Source organism: Stegostoma tigrinum, chromosome 2 (assembly GCF_030684315.1).
Source record: "Stegostoma tigrinum isolate sSteTig4 chromosome 2, sSteTig4.hap1, whole genome shotgun sequence".
Classification (NCBI taxonomy): domain Eukaryota; kingdom Metazoa; phylum Chordata; class Chondrichthyes; order Orectolobiformes; family Stegostomatidae; genus Stegostoma; species Stegostoma tigrinum.
Genome location: NC_081355.1, coordinates 69,001,320 through 69,021,300, shown reverse-complemented (window position 1 = coordinate 69,021,300; position 19,981 = coordinate 69,001,320). Strand labels below are relative to the sequence as shown.

Here is a 19,981-nt window from a genome sequence, read left to right as displayed (position 1 = left end):
ATAAAATAAATGTTGTGTGTCAGTTTTCAATAAAAAAAACAGTGCCATTATTGGCAGCTCGGAAAGCTGCACTTTTTTTAAAGATTTGTGCAACCAGCTGACAGCGTTCTTGAAATAATTGCATTACCTTTACAATAAACTACAAGCGTTGTCTAAGAAATGTGCATTATATGTTGCTGCAGAAGAAGCTAGCTTAGAAGTTAGTTAATTTTGTTTAACGAGTAAGTAACTTGGAACATTTCAAAACACAGTGCAAGGCTATAAAAAGGTGAGGATCGTGACAAAACTAATGCATTTGAATTTGTGCATCTATCAGGTTTTTTTTGGACTTGATTAGGAATCATGCAACAGTGATTAATAGCTAGTTTAGGAAAAAAAGTTGGCCTTTATGTATTGCTTCATGAGATTCAGTGGGCAAGTCATAGATTCTGTCTTGATATGATGTATTTCTGAAAGTACGTACGAATCAAATGTACTCGATGCATAAATTCAAATGCATTAGTTTTGTCACGATCCTGACCATCACTTTTTATAGAGATAATGGGAACTGCGGATGCTGGAGAATCCAAGATAATAAAATGTGAGGCTGGATGAACACAGCAGGCCAAGCAGCATCTCAGGAGCACAAAAACTGACGTTTCGGGCCGAGACCCTTCATCAGGGAGGGGGATGGGCTGAGGGTTCTGGAATAAATAGGGAGAGAGGGGGAGGCGGACCGAAGATGGAGAGAAAAGAAGATAGGTGGAGAGGAGAGTATAGGTGGGGAGGTGGGGAGGGGATAGGTCAGTCCAGGGAAGATGGACAGGTCAAGGAGGTGGGATGAGGTTAGTAGTTAGGAGATGGAGGTGCGGCTTGGAGTGGGAGGAAGGGATGGGTGAGAGGAAGAACAGGTTAGGGATAGCCTTGCATTGTGTTTTGAAATGTTCCAAGCTACTTGTTAAACAAAGTTGCCAAACTTCTATTCGAACTTCTTCTTCAGCAAGATATAATGCACATTTCTTAGATAACGCAAATAATTTATTGTAAAGGTAACGCAATTATTTAAAGAATATTAACAAACAGAAAGTTATATTTCATCTTATCTTTCTGTTTAACAGCAGTTATTAATTATCCAAGCAGATGAAAATATATGGAGGAAGCTTCAGTTTAACAATTCTTTAAATATTACACATTTAAATGTTAATCATAAATCTGTGAAGTATAAGTGGTAACCTATACAGCATTGTGATACAATAGCAATACTTGCAAGTGAGAATGATCAGATAATTACACAGAGTTATAATATTACGAGAGAATGATGTAGAAGTGTCAGTGTTTTGCCTGGGGTGGACAAAGTAAGAAGTTACACGACACCAGGTTGGAGTAACACTCGACTCACATCATTTGTATGATCTTTTGATCCCTCTGCCCGTAAATTCTGCGTGCTTCTCACTCACTTCACCTGACAAAGGGATGACACTCCAAAAGCTTGCGATTTCAAATAAACCCTTTGGACTACAACCTGCTGTTGTGTGACCTCTGACTTAGTATGAGAGAATATTCAGCAACAATAGTGAAAATATTTACATAGTGACTGTACTTGTGATGGAAACTGAAATCTCCATCAACATATTTTATTTTTAATAAGCTTCTTTTATTTTTCCTTTTAGTTATGTTCCGTCTTTATGACACTGATGGAAATGGATCGCTAGATAGCTCGGTAAGGTGATGAGCGACCTATCAATCAATAGAGTTATATTGTTTGTATTTTATGGTAGATAGGCTATTGATTCTTGCTTACATGTTTAGATTTTTATGTAACAAATATATTTATCAAATGAAGTTTTTATTTGCTAAAATGATGTGTATGTTTCACTATTGCTTATACATCGCCTTTATAAACCTCATAGCGCAGTGAATCAGAGAAGATTTGCTGTTATTTTTGGTTTTGTGTTTCATTTGTAATTAAATAGTCAGAGTGACACAATAGATTAAGACTATCTCAAACCAGACTGATGTAATGAAGTTCTTAACGCTACAATAAACAGGGACTTATGTCAGAGTTCCTATTGGGATTATACCCTGTCCACAAAGGACAGAGATCATGCTTGACTTCAAGGATAGTTAAATTAGCTCCTACAAACTTTCACTGTCAAAACCCTCCAAGCAAAATGAATAGCCCCCACAGTTTTCACATTCTATTACAATATAATGTCATAGATTTTTAAAATGATATCTGTGTGCGCAACAACTCTTTCCAAATATGTTTTGATCTTGGTGCTGATTTTTCCCGGGGGAGTTTAAATTCTGATAGCCACTGAGCTTTCACAAACTTGTCAGCAACTTCTTTATCTCAATATGAAGAAGCACACAGGAAGTCAGAGGATACATTGTTTTCCTTCCACATTTATCGTCTCTCCTAAAGTACCACTTATAACTCCAGTGGTCCCAATTTGCTTCCACTGTAACTGGTCACATTGTGGTACTGTTCGATGCATCAATCCAATTCTCCTTTCACTAGTCCAATTCTGTCACATTTCCCAAATCTTATTTTAGCTCTTCCAGCCATGCCATGCCCACGCTCTTGACTTCACCTGCTCCTCAGCAGTCTCACTGTACCACTTCTCTGCCCCTCTCTAATATGCCTACACCCTGCAACCACAGAACCCCTTACTGCCATGCTCATTGCTCCTGCAATCACATCATCCCTGTCCTGCCCGTCTTCACTGCTCCTCCAATTGGATATTCCCTTTCTCACCTTGTTGCTGCACCTCTAATCACAGCTATATTTTGTCTTGTTCTCTCCAGCCAAGTAGGCTGTTACCACTGATGTTTGATGTTAAGCACTGCTACTCTCCTTGACCTCACTCTTGCGAGCAGCCTGTTTGCTACAATGTGTGGCACATTCAAGAATTTTCACAGCCCTCTATGCTCACACCTTGGAAGAAATATTAAATTCAACCCAGTTACTAGCAAACATTAATGAGTAATTCATTCATTGCGGTTGGAAAAGTGCATTGGTATAATAAGAATACATTGCTCGTGTTTGAAACAGAAGAGCAAGCATTTTATATGCTGAAATAAAAAAAATTCTCTTCTCACCAACTTTATGTGTATAATGTTAACAATTTCAATTATTTCTATGATTTGTGTCTAAGAAAAAAGTTAGCTCACTAAAGTTGTGTAAATTTGAGATTAAAGTGAAAAAATCCCTTTTGTTTTTATAACTTAACACTAGAAAAATACTTCAAATTATAATACTGGCAATAAGTCTATAACAGCTACCAGTAATTCAAAAAGCTACATTTCTGCAAGTAATGAAAAAGTCTGTATCAGCTAGTAACAGCAGTTGGTCAGACAAAGTCGGGAATTTTGCATGACATTTGCTGTAGTCTCATTTTTAAATGTATATTTTACCATATTGCTATGCAACTAAGATTGGTTCCGTGGTTATCATCTAGCATCTTTTCCCTGGTAACATGCAGGCTATTCTGTTATGCGTATTGACAGCTAGCAAATGGTTTTCAACATTTTGATATATAAGTTTTTGAAATAGTAGGTAGACCCAACAGTGTTTAGGTCTTCTAAACTAAAATACTTTAATAGTGAATAGAGGTGTAAAAATGTGTGTAAGATTGATATTTTTCAACATTTTTAGCTTAGCAGTTCACTTTAAAAATTTACCTTAAGTACATACAAAGCCAGCCTCTCAAATATTTTCCACTTCCTTCATTACAATGTTTTCTATGTTGTTATATTATTATGCTTTCATTATTAACATTTTTGAGGAATCATGATTAACAGATTGTGAAAATTGGTTCAGTTAAAAAGACTAGACATGCTGAGACTTGTGTTTTTTTATTTCAAAAGAGAATTACCGGAAAGGAACTTTAACAGTTTTACAAAAGAAAATGCACTGAAGCAACAAAATAAACAGTTAGAGCCTGATAGAATAAGGGACAACTTTGACTTGTTAACAGAGAAGTCAAATGCCAAGGCTTATGGCTGTCAGGAGTTTGATGAATTTATTTTGGAAAAGTCATTTTGATTTTGAAATCCTTTTTGCCCCTTTTTGAGAGTCTGTGTGAGAACTGGAGAAAACAAAACTGGCGCAGTTATTGTCTTGGGAAGCCTATTTACGACATTTTCAGATCAAACTGCTTCTGAAAAGGTCCTTGTGGCAACCTACATGTGCCTTATGATCTGCCTGCATGACCAAAAACCATCTGGAACATTTGTTATCTTATCCTCTTCTACCAAAGAATTAACAAATACATAAGCAAAGCAACATAACAAAGTGTGGAGCTGGATAAACACAGCAGGCCAAACAGCATCTCAGGAGCACAAAACCTGAAGGGTCTAGGCCTGAAACGTCAGCTTTTGTGCTCCTGAGATGCTGCTTGGCCTGCTGTGTTCATCCAGCTCCACACTTTGTTATCTTGGATTCTCCAGCATCTGCAGTTCCCAATATCACAATCACACATAAGCAAAGCAGTTTCCTTTTCAAATTTTTAAATTGACTTTTGCAGAGAAATCACTTTTTTTTCTTTAGAGTGAGTGTGCGCGCGCACATTTGTGTGTGTCTGTGTGTTATGTTGGGTTGCTGAGTTGGCTTAATATTTACACCTTCATATTTCGAGCTATGTCTAATCATATTTGTGTCTTTGTTGTATAAGTCTTGTTTTATATATTTAATTAATAAATTTTGTTTATTTAAAAAGAATCCGGTTGATGGAATTGTTTAAAATTCTGAAATTAATTTAGATAAAGTATATAAGAACCACAAATGCTGGAAATCTGAAACATAAACAGAAAGTGCTGGAAAAACTCAGCAGGTCTGTCAGCATCTAGGGAGAGCCAGAAGAGTCACTGGACCATAAGACCATAAGACCAATAGACATAGGAGTGGAAGTAAGGCCGTTCGGTCCATCAAGTCCACTCCAGCATTTAAATCATGGCTGATGGGCAATTCAACTCCACTTCCCTGCGCTCTCCCCATAGCCCATAAGACCATAAGACATAGGACCTGAAATGTTAACTCAGTTTTCTCTTCGCAGATGCTGCCAGACCTGCTGAGGTTTCTCCGGGAATTTATGTTTCTGTTTTAAGAAGGTATACAGTTGGTTATCTTGGTAACAGAGGTAAATAGTTCAATATAGGTTGTAATGAATGACATGGTGGAGTGACAGAAAGGTAAATGATTAAAAAATAATGTTTGCAGCTTGTAATCCACTATTTGTGTTGAATAGTTCTGGGGATTTTCTAAACTGACTGCAGAGAATTGAAATTTTCATGAACATAAAACAGAAGAACAAAAGAATTGTTTCTTTGGACGGGATATTAAATAAAAAAACAAACTTCATCTGTCTGCTAGGTAAATTCAAGAGAGGAGGGAATTCTCTCAGTGGTCTAACAACACCGCTAAGATAAACCAACTGGTCTTCTAACACAATAAAATGTGAGGCTGGATGAACACAGCAGGCACAGCAGCATCTCAGGAGCACAAAAGCTGATGTTTTGGGCCTAGACCCTTCATCAGAGAGGGGGATGGGGTGAGGGTTCTGGAATAAATAGGGAGAGAGGGGGAGGCGGACCGAAGATGGAGAGAAAAGAAGATAAGTGGGGAGAGTATAGGTGGGGAGGTAGGGAGGGGATAGGTCAGTCCAGGGAAGACGGACAGGTCAAGGAGGTGGGATGAGGTTAGTAGGTAGGAGATGGAGGTGTGGCTTGGGGTGGGAAGAAGGAATGGGTGAGAGGAAGAACAGGTTAGGGAGGCAGAGACAGGTTGGGCTGGTTTTGGGATGCAGTGGGTGGAGGGGAAGAGCTGGGCTAGTTGTGTGGTGCAGTGGGTGGAGGGGACGAGCTGGGCTGGTTTTGGGATGCAGTGGGGGAAGGGGAGATTTTGAAGCTGGTGAAGTCCACATTGATGCCATGGGGCTGCAGGGTTGCCAAGCGGAATATGAGTTGCTGTTCCTGCAACCTTCGGGTGGCATCATTGTGGCACTGCAGGAGGCCCATGATGGACATGTCATCTAAAGAATGGGAGGGGGAGTTGAAATGGTTTGCGACTGGGAGGTGCAGTTGTTTACTGCGAACCAAGCGGAGGTGTTCTGCAAAGCTGTCCCCAAGCCCCCGCTTGGTTTCCCCAATGTAGAGGAGGCCACACCGGGTACAATGGATGCAGTATACCACATTGGCAGATGTGCGGGTGAACCTCTGCTTAATATGGAAAGTCATCTTGGGGCCTGGGATAGGGGTGAGGGAGGAGGTGTGGGGGCAAGTGTAGCATTTTCTGTGGTTGCAGGGGAAGGTGCCGGGTATGGTGGGGTTGGAGGGCAGTGTGGAGTGAACAAGGGACTCACAGAGAGAGTGGTCTCTCCGGAAGGCAGACAAGGGTGGGGATGGAAAAATGTCTTGGGTGCTGGGGTCGGATTGTAGATGGCGGAAGTGTAGGAGGATGATGCGTTGTCTCCGGAGGTTGGTGGGGTGGTGTGTGAGAACGAGGGGTATCCTCTTTGGGCGGTTGTGGCGGGGGCGGGGTGTGAGGGATATGTTGCGGGAAATGCGGGAGATGCGGTCAAGGGAGTTCTCGACCACTGTGGGGGGAAAGTTGCGGTCCTTAAAGAACTTGGACATCTGGGATGTGCAGGAGTGGAATGCCTCATCGTGGGAGCAGATGCGGCGGAGGCGGAGGAATTGGGAATAGGGGATGGAATTTTTGCAGGAGGGTGGGTGGGAGGCGGTGTATTCTAGGTAGCTGTTATGAGTCGGTGGGCTTGAAATGGACATCAGTTACAAGCTGGTTGCCTGAGATGGAGACTGAGAGGTCCAGGAAGGTGAGGGATGTGCTGGAGATGGCCCAGGTGAACTGAAGGTTGGGGTGGAAGGTGTTGGTGAAGTGGATGAACTGTTCGAGCTCCTCTGGGGAGCAAGAGGCGGCGCCGATACAGTCATCAATGTAACGGAGGAAGAGGTGGGGTTTGGGGCCTGTGTAAGTGCGGAAGAGGGACTGTTCCACATAACGTACAAAGAGGCATGCATAGCTGGGGCCCATGCGGGTGCCCATGGCCACCCCTTTAGTCTGTAGGAAGTGGGAGGAGTCAAAAGAGAAGTTGTTGATGGTGAAGACGAGTTCGGCTAGGTGGATGAGGGTGTTGGTGGAAGGGGACTGGTTGGACCTGCGGGACAGGGAGAAGTGGAGGGCCTTGATGCCATCTGCATGCGGAATACAGGTGTACAGGGACTGGACGTCCATGGTGAAAATGAGGTGTTGGGGGCCAGGGAATCGGAAGTCCTCAACCTGTCCACCCCTCTCGCCCACTCCATCCTCTCCCCCGCAGAATGGGCTGCCCTCCGCTCCAACTCCAACCTCACCATCAAACCCGCAGACAAGGGCGGCGCAGTGGTAGTATGACGCACTGACCTCTATATCGCCGAGGCCAAACGCCAACTCTCCGACACCACCTCCTACCGCCCCCTCGACCATGACCCCACACGCGAGCACCAAGCCATCATCTCCAACACCATTCATGACCTCATCACCTCAGGGGACCTTCCACCCACAGCCTCCAACCTCATTGTTCCCCAACCCCACACGGCCCGTTTCTATCTCCTTCCCAAAATCCATAAACCTGCCTGCCCTGGTCGACCCATTGTCTCAGCCTGTTCCTGCCCCACCGAACTCATCTCACCTATCTGGACTCCATTTTCTCCCCTTTGGTCCAGGAACTCCCTACCTACACCCGTGACACCACCCACGCCCTCCACCTACTCCAGGACTTCCAATTCCCTGGCCCCCAACACCTCATATTCACCATGGATGTCCAGTCCCTATACACCTGTATTCCGCATGCAGATGGCCTCAAGGCCCTCCGCTTCTTCCTGTCCCACAGGCCCAACCAGTCCCCTTCCACCGACACTCTCATCCGCCTAGCCGAACTCGTCCTCACCCTCAACAACTTCTCTTTCGATTCCTCCCACTTCCTACAGACTAAGGGGGTGGCCATGGGCACCCGCATGGGCCCCAGCTATGCCTGCCTCTTTGTATTGTCCATTTCCACTCCCCCTCCCATTCTTTAGATGACATGTCCATCATGGGCCTCCTGCAGTGCCACAATGATGCCACCCGAAGGTTGCAGGAACAGCAACTCATAATCCGCTTGGGAACCCTGCAGCCCAATGGTGTCAATGTGGACTTCACCAGCTTCAAAATCTCCCCTTCCCCCACCGCATCCCAAAACCAGCCCAGTTCGTCTCCTCCCCCCACTGCACCACACAACCAGCCCAGTTCTTCCCCTCCACCCACTGCATCCAAAAACCAGTCCAACCTGTCTCTGCCTCCCTATCCTGTTCTTCCTCTCACCCATTCCTTCCTCCCACCCCAAGCCGCACCTCCATCACCTACCTACTAACCTCATCCCCCCTCCTTGACCTGTCCGTCTTCCCTGGACTGACCTATCCCCTCCCTACCTCCCCACCTATACTCTCTCCACCTATCTTCTTTTCTCTCCATCTTCGGTCCGCCTCCCCCTCTCCCCCTATTTATTCCAGAACCCTCACCCCATCCACCTCTCTGATGAAGGGTCTAGGCCCAAAACGTCAGCTTTTGTGCTCCTGAGATGCTGCTTGGCCTGCTGTGTTCATCCAGCTCCACACTTTATTATCTCGGTTTCTCCAGCATCTGCAGTTCCCATTATCACTGGTCTTCTAACACATTGGCTACTGTTGTGTTTTTCCATTCCACTGCTAATCAACCCATTTGGTTAACAATAAAACTTTCCCAATCTTTTAAAGAACTGTCAAAAACCATGCAACTTAATCTGCCATTTTTTGCCTCTATTTTCTCAAACAGGCCTTCCCATCTTTATGTTTACAAATACTTTGAGTAGTAATTTTATTGACTACTACTTGTCGATTATATACTTAACTGATCCTCTGCCCCTGTTTAAAAAGTAGCAACCAAAGTTACAACATATGTCATGTTGTTGCTGTCATCCCAGTTACTTATTTAATATGCAGGTATTTCTCAGTCAGCAATGGCATAATACAATCAGAAAATGCTGGAAAGACTTTCAGCACCTGCAGACAGTGAAACAGAGTTAATGTTTGAAACCTGCCCTTAGGCTAAGAGCATAGGTCAGCATCACATCCAAATCTGAATACTGCATTGACCATTACTGGGAGGGTCAGTGGATGGCTGCCGCTCCAGTGAGATGGGTTTGTGCTGGAAGCCTGGTGGGCACTTCAGGCCAGATGGTGACAAGCCATCTTGACTCAAATCCTGGGCTTGACCTCTGGGGGTTATATGAGAGTGGCTGTCAGGTACTTGATGTATAGGTTTTGCAGATGCGAGCGCATCTGCAGGAAGGTCTCCTGTAAGCAGGGGCTCATTGGACAATGGACCCAACACATCTTACTTAGCAATTTCTCCCTGAAATATTTTAAAGCCAAATTTACCGAATGGGGAACTTTCTACCCAACATTTCAGATTTGTCTCCATTGATGATGTCAGACCTGTGTATTTCCAACTGTCTTTTTTAATTTCATATTTCCAAATCTGCAGATTACATGTATGAAGTTCTGAAATAGGCCAGAACTATCTTGTTTGTACTGAGAAGTTATTTGTTGCAAGTTACAGGAATGTTGGACTTTAAGCCCTCATTTATGAGCCATAGCTCACAAACCTGAATAGCACCCCACAAAGCACAAATACAGATGAGGCCTGTGCCAACACTTGAATTACTGGGGAGCGCAGCACAGGGATACTCTCAGTAGCTATTACATTGTCATGAGCCACATCAGCAGAAAGCTGACCAAATATACTGGCAAAATTTGGAAAACCAGGATTCTCTACCACATGCATAATTTCCTGACAAAATGAGCAATATGAGTTCAGAATGGAGAAACTCACTGGAAGAGGACAAGGATGAGAAGGAAGATGTGATTAGCACTGATGTTGAGCAAATAGATTGATGTGTGGAACCACGTGACTGAAAGCAGGTTTTAAACGACACCTGCCATGACTATCTTACCATTGAGACCTCTAGGTGCATTGCGCTTACAACAGCTGGGCTTATATCTGACGTTATCGTGACTGTCAGTCTCTGAGAAGTTTCCTTTAAGAAGTAAACATTAACAGCAATTACTGGAGAAACCCAGCAGGTCTGGCAGTGTGTGTGGACAGAAAGCTGAGTTAATGTTTCAGGATCAGTGACACTGGTTCAGAACTGGTCCAGTTCCAGTCCAATATATCACAGAGTTAATTGAGGTAAATCATTTTGGCTGCCACATTGAGTACGCCAGAACTGTCCTTACACAGTCTTCCTTTTTTGAACCTCACAAAATTTGGGATGTTTTCCCTGATGTTAGTTTTAAGCTTGATAGTAATGTTATGAGAACCATGGATGAGCAGGTTGAAGTAAGAACAGCAGTTGTGAAAGTTCAGGATGTTATGATTTTTTTTGGTAAACTATAGATACCGACAGTGTATTTTGTTTCTGTCAAGCTTGAATAACATACTCTTTATTTGAATAATAAGCATGTGTGTATAGCAGATGAGACAATCAGGTGGAAAGGTAATAAATGTGATGAAATCTGTGTGCTGTCACAAGTCTGTTTCAACTGTCAACTTTTCCATGATTGTTCTCTTTGTATTTCCGAAGAGCACTTTTAGCTGCATGTACTAATATTTCAATATTAAGAAAAGTTTCTCTTGAAACATTTTCAAAAGCAACACTAGAAATAGAAATTTAGATTGATTTCTTTTTCATTGAATTATTTCTTCTCCTCATCTCCAGGAACTCGACCAGATCATCAGTCAGATGATGCATGTAGCAGAATATCTTCAATGGGATGTGACTGAACTGAAACCAGTATGTAGTTTCAACTTTCACTCACTTGGTGGTGCTATAAGAACACTAGTGCATTTGGGCTTAGAACCTTAAAAGCATTTCTTAAGCATCAATAATTGAAAGGATTTTGTTTTAATAGGGATTCATCTTTTTGTGATATTAAATATTTTTAAGACAAAGTGCTGCATCTTGTCTTTGGAAATGTTGCTGGTCATTGACATTGAGATTTGAAGTCCTGAATACCAGTTGTAGTGCACAGACATAAAGTTGTGTAAAAATATTCAGTAACTTGCTCAGACAAGCTTAGGATTCGAGGAGCAGTCCAGTGTCCCTGAGGGATATTTATTGATATATTGATACTTAACGAGGCAGACATTTTAGACTTCTATCAGCAGATGTATAGGTTTTCATTAGAAGAGTGATTGAATATTTTTAGTAACAAAATGTACTATAATCTTAAAAAAAACAATTTTTACAGTAATGCTGTAATAAACCCAATTGACATCATGGCTTTTAGTCAGATATAGAACTTGAGACATGAATGCTTAGTACAGTCACAAAAACAAGTTTCCAACGCAATGACCTTTAAGGTCACTTTTCTGCCTCCTCCTCTGCGACGTACAAGCAGAAAATAACCTCATGCATCAGAAACAATAACTAATTATAGAATGATTTCTGAGTAGTAATCTCAGGGTTCAGATTGTTTGTGACACATTTGCTTCTACAGTTCACAAAGACTTCTGTCAGTTAAATTCTTATAATTATTACCAGTCATCCATTATTCTCTGTAATTAGCAAAAATACAAACACTTCTGAGTACAGATACATGATTTACTGTTTAATCTCTGTTCCAGTGAAGAATAGGTCTATTGTTGTGATAATCTGAACAAGACTGTAATGTCATTGATATCTTTAGGTCATTACATAGCAATAGAATGAAAACAAATTGGGAATGACTCATTGTTGCTGCAGCATGTTGTTGATGTCACCAGGAAACATGCATTACACCAAGAGATTGTGTCATTAATAACTTCTGGCTAGTTATTTTCATTTTGATTCTATTTCTGTTTCCTTCTCTGCCAAGTTGTGCCCAAACAGATTGCCCGTTTACTAATTCCAGATCTCATCAATACTACTTTGGAATTTGCTCAGTGATCGAAGCATGATCGGACCTAATTTAGTCTCATTCACTTTCTTCCTTTTGCTCACTTGTTCTCCATGTTGAGAAACAGGTCGCATAGTATAAGTCGACCTTGTGAAACTTGTAAAACTCTTTCTAAAACAGAAATCAGCTTAGTTGCTGAATATGAAATGTGAACCATTAGCAAGGGTATGGAAGGCCACCATGTTGAAATGTGGTAATAAAGACAATAATTCATATTAAATCAAACCAATTTACTGATTGAGCTATTACTGTTAAGATGCCTTTAACCACTAAGAGTTTTACAACTGTCAATTTTGTCGACTTTGATAACTGGCGTACAGTTCATCACATTCATTCTTATGTCACGTCATTCTGGCATCACAGTAAGGAACCTACTCCAGATCAGTTGTAGCCAGTTTTGGTTTCATACTCATCACCCTCACAACAAAATTGTATTGAGCTGTATATATTGAATTGGATATTGTGCATTTTTGAACAATCTGGTTGTTTGTGTGTTAATGCCATCATGCAGTTTGATGACAAAGCTGCATAAAACATCAAATGGGGCAGAATGCATTTTTGCACTCTTTTGTGAAGGTTTTTTGTACAGCAATTATCTACCTAGTCAGTTCTTGATATGAGTGGCTTATTGAGAGACACGTCCAAGAGTTTAAACTAAGGATTTAAACTCCTGATATACCTGCAATTACCTGCAGGTGCCTCTTAATCTCCTTGGTTATATGAGATCCAAGCATTTCCTATATTAATAAACTGCACATGTTGTGTAGGTCACTGGAACATCAACTCTACACATTATCGATCCACAAATTCACTCATTCATATCCATTGACCCACTGTCATGGACATGCGCACGAATTTCCACAAGGAACTTGATGTCCAGAATGGATGTACACTTAAAAATTACCAGAGGCTTTAATTTTTTTGTCCATTGTCCAGTGCAGGCTAATATCATCATGAATTGTGTCTCCTCATGTCCTGTGGTTTTCTCAAGAAACATTTCCAAAGCTCCTATTCCACCTTTTGATTCTTGAGTATGTCAGAACTCACAGGTATTTCATCTATGTTGGCAGAACAGTATAATGGGTACTTGAATCTTTTCCACAGTCTGATGAAGGTTCGATGTTATTAGTAATCTTATCATCAAAGTCCTTTGATAGTCTCTTAGCGATTTTGGTCTCTGTCACAATACAAGACATTTTTGTTTCAATGAGCTTTTGGTTCAACTCGTGTTGGAACTAGCCATTGATCTAAATGTTTTGCCGAGCTCAGGGTTTGATTTGGTCTAATAATTATCTATAGACACATTTTGCTTCTTCTGAATTGTTGAGGACTCATTCTGATAAATGCTTCTCAAGATCAGCCAAGTGGCTTATTCCTGTTCTCATGGCGCATTTAAATCTTGACTACATTCTTCAGTATAGATTCGGTCTTCCAGTTTTATTAACAACACTAAATTCCCTGACTACTAAACAGTTAGTTAATGAGTTTTTGAATGTTAGTACCTTTAGCCTGAAACCAGCTTAATTCTTCATTAATTTTGTTGGATCTTTCATTTCACTTTGTTGTTTGCCATGTTCAATGTGTTCTTTGTGGTTGAGCCTTAAACGCCTGTACATTTTCACAACACAGCCCATACAGTTTGCTTAATTGCTTGCACCAGTTATAAGTAAAACATGCATTTGTGGGATACAAAGATCTGGGGCTGACTAATGCTACAAATACAGCATGTCATGGCTGAAAAGGCTGGTCAATTTTTGTGTTGAATAGATACATAAACATATTTCTGGGGCTGGAGAAATGGATCATCTTACATCAGGGTCTGTGAGAAACTATCTACAATAGTTAGGTACGTTAAATTCCAGCTTTACTGGGATTGACATCAATTCCTGCATGGAAAGTCATGATCATTAACAACAACTACTGCTATCTTAAAACTCAGGTCTTTTTTTGTCAATCTGCCCTACTTGTCTGGATAGGATTTTAAAATATAAATGACTAGTTAGAAACATTCCACTGAAGAGACATTATAAAGCAACAGGTCTCAAAATTGCAAATTACACTCTCTGCAGTATCTGCAGATTGGAATTCCACAAATAGTAACAAAATACTATGGATGCTGGAAAATCTGAAATAAGTACAGAAAGGGCTAGAGAAACTCAGCTGATTTGGCAGAATCTGTGGAGAGGGAAACAGAGTTAATCTTTTGAATCCAGTATGACTTTTCTTTAGAACTTGAAAGGGTTGGAAAATGCTTGTGTTTATGCCTTTGATAGAGGCAGAGCAGGAGCAAGGGAAATGATGGTGTGAAGGCTCATTGTAAAAAGCAAAGGGTTTCTTAATAGTGATGGAAAAGAAACATATAAAATAGACGTGAATTAAGATGTGAAAAGGAGAAAATGGGTCCACTCGACTAAAAGCAAAGTAAACAAAATACAAACAATACAAGATAATGGTGAGGGTGGTGGGGAAGGGGGAGAGTTGTTTGGGTAAATCTATTGAAAATGGTAGACAGATATCATGCAGTTAGGCTGTGAAGATGTGGCATTTATTATGAACTTCTAAAGGACCTAACATGCCCACGAGGAAAATATGTTTCTCTTCGTTAGAATATTTCAGCAGATCCAGGACAAAAATGTTCGCATGAGAACAAACTGTTTTATTGAAATGGTAGAGACAATTGGAAAAAAAGAAATTTTCCGATCCCTTTCATTTCTGAAAAAGCATCTGCTAGACCTGCTGAGTTTCTCCAGAATTGGCTGTGTTTATTTTGGAGCTCAACAAAATGGTTGTGAAGACAAAAGCATCGTCATGCAAGGAGATATAAATGACTGAGGTTTATACTGTTGTGCACCAATGTGTCATGAACTGTTTGTGTGAAGAGTTGGAAAACTGGTATTTTGGTCCCCTGACAAAAACCAGCTGAGGACCTTCATCAGCTTGCACTTCGTGAGCGTTCAGAATGTCAGTCTAGAGGGAGGCAAAGAGGTCGCAGAGGGAAGAGATCCTGCCCAGCAAAGGAGAGAACTGTGTCTAAAATCCAAATAGCCAGAGAAGTAGATATCCTTTTAGTTAAACCCTTGCAGAATTGAACTCTATCTTCACAGTGGGAGTATTTCACCACAGTTTTGATTGAGGCAACATCAGGAACCAATTGTTGGAAGGAGTAAACTTTAGTGAACTTCGTGTCAGAAACTTTCAACTGCATTTTCATTTGTGAACCAATAAGGTGTCTTCAGTCCTGCAATTTTTTCCAAGTTTTGCAAAACCAGTGTAATAGAGACTCTTTGGACCCTGTGTGTGTGTGTGTGTGTGTGTGTGTGTGTGTGTGTGTGTGTGTGTGTGTGTGTGTGTGTGTGTGTGTGTGTGTGTGTGTGTGTGTGTGTGTGTGTGTCTCGTGTGAAGGAATGAAAGGATGTTGTTGCAATTAAATTTTAGATTTGAGAAAAGAACATTTTTTAAAAAATGAAGGTGTTCTGTGTTGTTTCTTGAGAGTGGTAGCGCTCAAGGCAGTAAAACACAACACTGTAAAACACAAGTTGTTGGTCAAAAAGTGTTAGAAAGGATTAAACATCCCACTACATCTCCCAGGTGCGTACCAGACATAGATGTCATCTGTGTGTGCATCCACAAGACTTGGGTACAGTCCTCAATGAATACTTTTCATCTGTACTCCTTGTGAAAAAAGGACAACACAGGTAGAGACATAGGGCTGGAAGGCTTTGAAATATTAGAAAAGATTAACATTGAGATCGAGAAGGTTCCTGTGGTGTTTGCAATGAGGTCAGCCAGATGGCTGTTATAGAAGAGATAATGGGAACTGCAGATGCTGGAGAATCCCAGATAACAAAGTGTGGAGCTGGATGAACACAGCAGGCCAAGCAGCATCTTGTGCTCCTGAGATGCTGCTTGGCCTGCTGTGTTCATCCAGCTCCACACTTTGTTATCTTAGCTGTTATAGAAAGTGAGTTCTCTGACTGGGGTTGTTAATCCAGTCCAGTCAGGGAGCCCTGGCTAACAGATGTAAACAGGAGTGCCAGGGGTCTGTTCACTCTGGGAGTCAGCTGTGTCAGTGTTGTGTACGATGCATGTGTAAACAGAGGGTGACCTGGTGACAGGATACTGGTGTTCTTGGAGTTATTTCAGTGCAGGTAGGTTAAAAGCCGTAGAAGTAGATAGATCTGCAAGCTCAATGTGAGATGTTGCAGGAGGCTAGTGAGAAGATACCAGGGGCCCTGGCAGTAATTTTCAAACTTGCTGTGGCCATAGGTGAGGTGCTATAGGACTGGAGGACTGCTGGTGTTGTTCCTTTATTAAAAAGAGTGCCTTTTGACACCAACCATCTGATGATCTATTCCAACTGTGCATACTCATCAGTTTTTTTTTTAAAATGTGCATCTGCATTATAATGTTGTTTATAAGAAGTTTTTAAACTACACAATTTGACAGTATATTTTGCCTCTTCACATTTCCTTTTTTCCAATTTTAAGAGTTTGTCAGGCTTTTCAAATTATTAGATTTCAGTTTATTTTAGAGATTTTACTATGACTGTGCATGCTTGCATGCTCCTGTGTGTAAGACAACACAGCTTATTGAGGAAAAGGAAAATGGGATAGACCAGGAAATCACAGGCCAGTTGGTCTACTACCAGTGGTGTTGAAGTCATTTGATGGATTCTGAGAGTGTAATGCACTTGCACAGGCTCGGGTCAATGGGTGGTAATTAGCATCCATTTGCTAAGGGAAACTCACACATAGTTTAGTTTATTTGAGGAGATAGCTAAGAATATAGTGAAGGTAATACCTTTGATATGGTCTGCATTGATGTCAAGGCAATTGATAAAGTTCCTTATGGCAGCCAACTTGAGATACTGAGAGCCCATGAGATTCAGTGCTGGTTAAGGTTCAACTGCAGTACTGCATGCGATTCTGGCCACCATATTATATAGGCAGGATATGATTGCATGAGAAAGTGTACAGGGGAGATTTACCAGGTTGTTGCAAATGTTGGAGGATTTGTGGAATGAGAAAATATTGGATAGTGGAATGAGACTGTTTTTCTTTGAGCAGTGCAGGTTATGAGGGGATCTGATAGAGGCAAATAAGATTATGGAGGGCATAAATAAGGTACATGTAAAGGCACCTTTTCCCTTATTAGAGGCTCAATAATCTGCAGTCTAAGAGAAGAATTGATGTAGGATTTTTTCCACCCAGTGAATAATGGGAGCCTGACACTAACTGCCTAAAGGTGTGGTTGAGTCACAAACTCTCTCAACATTTACGCCATGTTTAGCTATTTATTTGTGTAGCCATAACCTCCAGGGCTATGGGCCAACAGCTGGAGAATTGGATGTGTGGTCAGATCTTTATTGACCAGTGTGGCTATGATGGCCAAAACATCCTCTCCTGTGTTATAAATATCGGAGTCTATCTCCTTTCCCACTAAGATGAAAATCACTCCTGGTCCAATGTTCACCACTTCTCCCTGACACGAGTGGCCTTTTTACGCTCTTCCTTTGTCCACTTCATCTTGATTGTCCCCCTCTTCCACTCTTTCTATTTCCATTCAACTCTGTTGTCCCCTCTTTATCTGCACCACTTGCACTTGTGTCACGTCACAGAATGTTATGGACCTTCAATCGATCATTTTATACTTTAAAACTGGACACAATGGGCTGCAAAAGCTGCCCACTGAAGGGACACTGGCTTCTCTAGTGAATTGCAATGATTTACCTTCCTTACCATTCCAGATTGACATAGAACTGGAAAGGATGCAGTACATTGTTCAAAAACAAAGGCACAAGTTGGATGTAACACCAGGTCACAACAGCCCAGATTCTCATTCTCAACATCCAATCCATTCTTTTCTTAGAATATAAGATTGATCTTGTGGAAGTCATATGATCAGTGAGCCATTCTGATGTCTGCCTTTAAATCCACCAGAAGCTGTTTGCAGACTGTGATCAGCCAAAAGCCACTGTATTAGCTGGTAGTCAGTCTGCAGCCAGGGTAATTAACAGCAATACCTTTTTAGATTTTTTAAGATTAGATTCCCTACAGTGTGGAACCAGGCCCTTCGGCCCAACAAGTCCACACTGCCCTGGAAACATCCCACCCAGACCCATTGCCCTATAACCCACACACCCCTGAACACTACAGACAATTTAGGATGGCCAATCCATCTAGCCTGCACATCTTTGGACTGTGGGAGGAAACTGGAGCACCCGGAGGAAACCCACGCAGACACGGGGAGAATGTGCAAACTCCACACAGACAGCCGCCCGAGGCTGGAATTGAACCTGGGTCCCTGGCGCTGTGAGGCTGCCGTGCTAACCACTGAGCCATTATGCCGCCCCTGGGGGGTGCCACTTTGATGTGGGGGGGGGAAGAGAGAGACCAGTTCTCAACTTCAGTTTCACCTGAGAACCAACCTACATGATATTTTACAGAAGAAGCTTCAAAACCTCCTTGGATTCTTCAGTTTATAAGATCTTAGTTCATCATTTATGCTTCAGCTTCATTCAAGAAACCACGCCAACCTTGTCGAATAGAGGAGAAACCAGAGACTGACTTACCTATAAACTGAACTGGCTTTATCTGTAACCAGCATTCCTTGCATTTTTTTTCTGCTGCTGCATGGATCACCGATATCCCTTGGGAATATTGCCTTTAATCAATCTTTGTGTATGCATATGTGTCTATGTGAATGCATGCTGTGGTGAGTGTGGAGATCTTGTGCTTTATATTCAGGGTAAAAGAGTGAGAAATAAATGCTTCCCTTAGTTTAAAGCTTGCTGCGTGAAAATTTAACACTCACCAGGGACAATTAAGGTGACAACTCTTACTGCAAAACAGACTGATCATTAGCGGTAGTGGACACCCAGTTATGATGGTACACATCACTGTGCTGTCATCTTCCACTGCACCCCATAGGACTGCTGAGCTACTGACCACCTGACTTTGCTGATGGTTGTTGTTTGCTAGTTGCCATTCTTAATCGAACAGCAGTAACTTAATTGGCTATTGCCTCTAAAATGCAGTCTGGAGCTCAGCCCCACAATATTTGTGGTCATTCCACCTTCAGATCCAGGAAGCTCAGAACATCCAGCTCTGGAATTCTCTCCATTTCTCCATTCCTCATTTTTTTTCAAGATGCTCCTAAAAATATACCTCTCGACTTGTCCTTTGGTCTCCTAATGGAGCTTGGTGCCAAACTTTGTTTGATAACATTACAATAAAAAAAATTCCAGATGGTTTGCAACATTAAAGGTGCTACGCAAATACAAGATTTTCTTGTTGGTGAGCTCCCCAAATGAAGCAAAAAGCTTGAAATGCAAATTTTGTTGTTGCTGAAAGGTCAAAATGGAAAAAGATATGTGCACTGCCGAAGAAAATAGAAGTGAAATCCAGGAAATATAGTTTATTTATAAATTTTATTTGGAATTTAAAACACACTCCACTTGCTTCCTTTCCACATTCTGTAACAGAAACCCACTGAAGATGCAGAGTCGAACCCTATGAATCTATTTCAATCAGGAAAACTCAATCCTGTTTTGCAGCAAAAATTAGCATGCTAATGAGACATTCATTCTTTATATCAGTGTTTCATAAAACAACTAATCACCAGGTAATTCAGTTGATTAGTTGTTCTATGAAATACTGATATGTTGAATTAAAGTGTCTTGTCACTTGTTCAGTCAAATGGGAGCTATCTCTTTCAGGGCACTTTGATTGCACTAATACTGCTGTCACAGATACTCAAACTAGGCAATATAAATTTACTGCAAATATTTCACTAGGAAATGGCACAAGTGAACTGAAATTGTTTCGAAACCTAGCCAAAGGGTCAAACCAACAAGTGTTTTTAATAGATTAGTGATTGCATGTATCTGGCTTTATCTAAACAGTTCTGTTGTTATTCAGTATGGCTTTTATTTAAGTACAAAATCATAGCGACGTGCCAGATAAAAAGTGATAGTCAATACTCTGCA

The 19,981-nt window shown here is 41.4% G+C and overlaps 1 protein-coding gene across 4 annotated transcripts in view; it reads left to right on the top strand.

Annotated features, from left to right (window-relative positions):
- Window positions 1-19,981, top strand: part of dgkb (diacylglycerol kinase, beta) — a 752,355-nt gene that overhangs the window by 183,655 nt on the left and 548,719 nt on the right. For all 4 annotated transcript variants that reach the window (XM_048520589.2, XM_048520551.2, XM_048520559.2 and 1 more), the window contains exons 7-8: window positions 1,650-1,699; window positions 10,776-10,850. In XM_048520589.2, coding sequence (XP_048376546.1) covers window positions 1,650-1,699; window positions 10,776-10,850 — 125 coding nt within the window. The remainder of the gene's footprint in view (window positions 1-1,649; window positions 1,700-10,775; window positions 10,851-19,981) is intronic.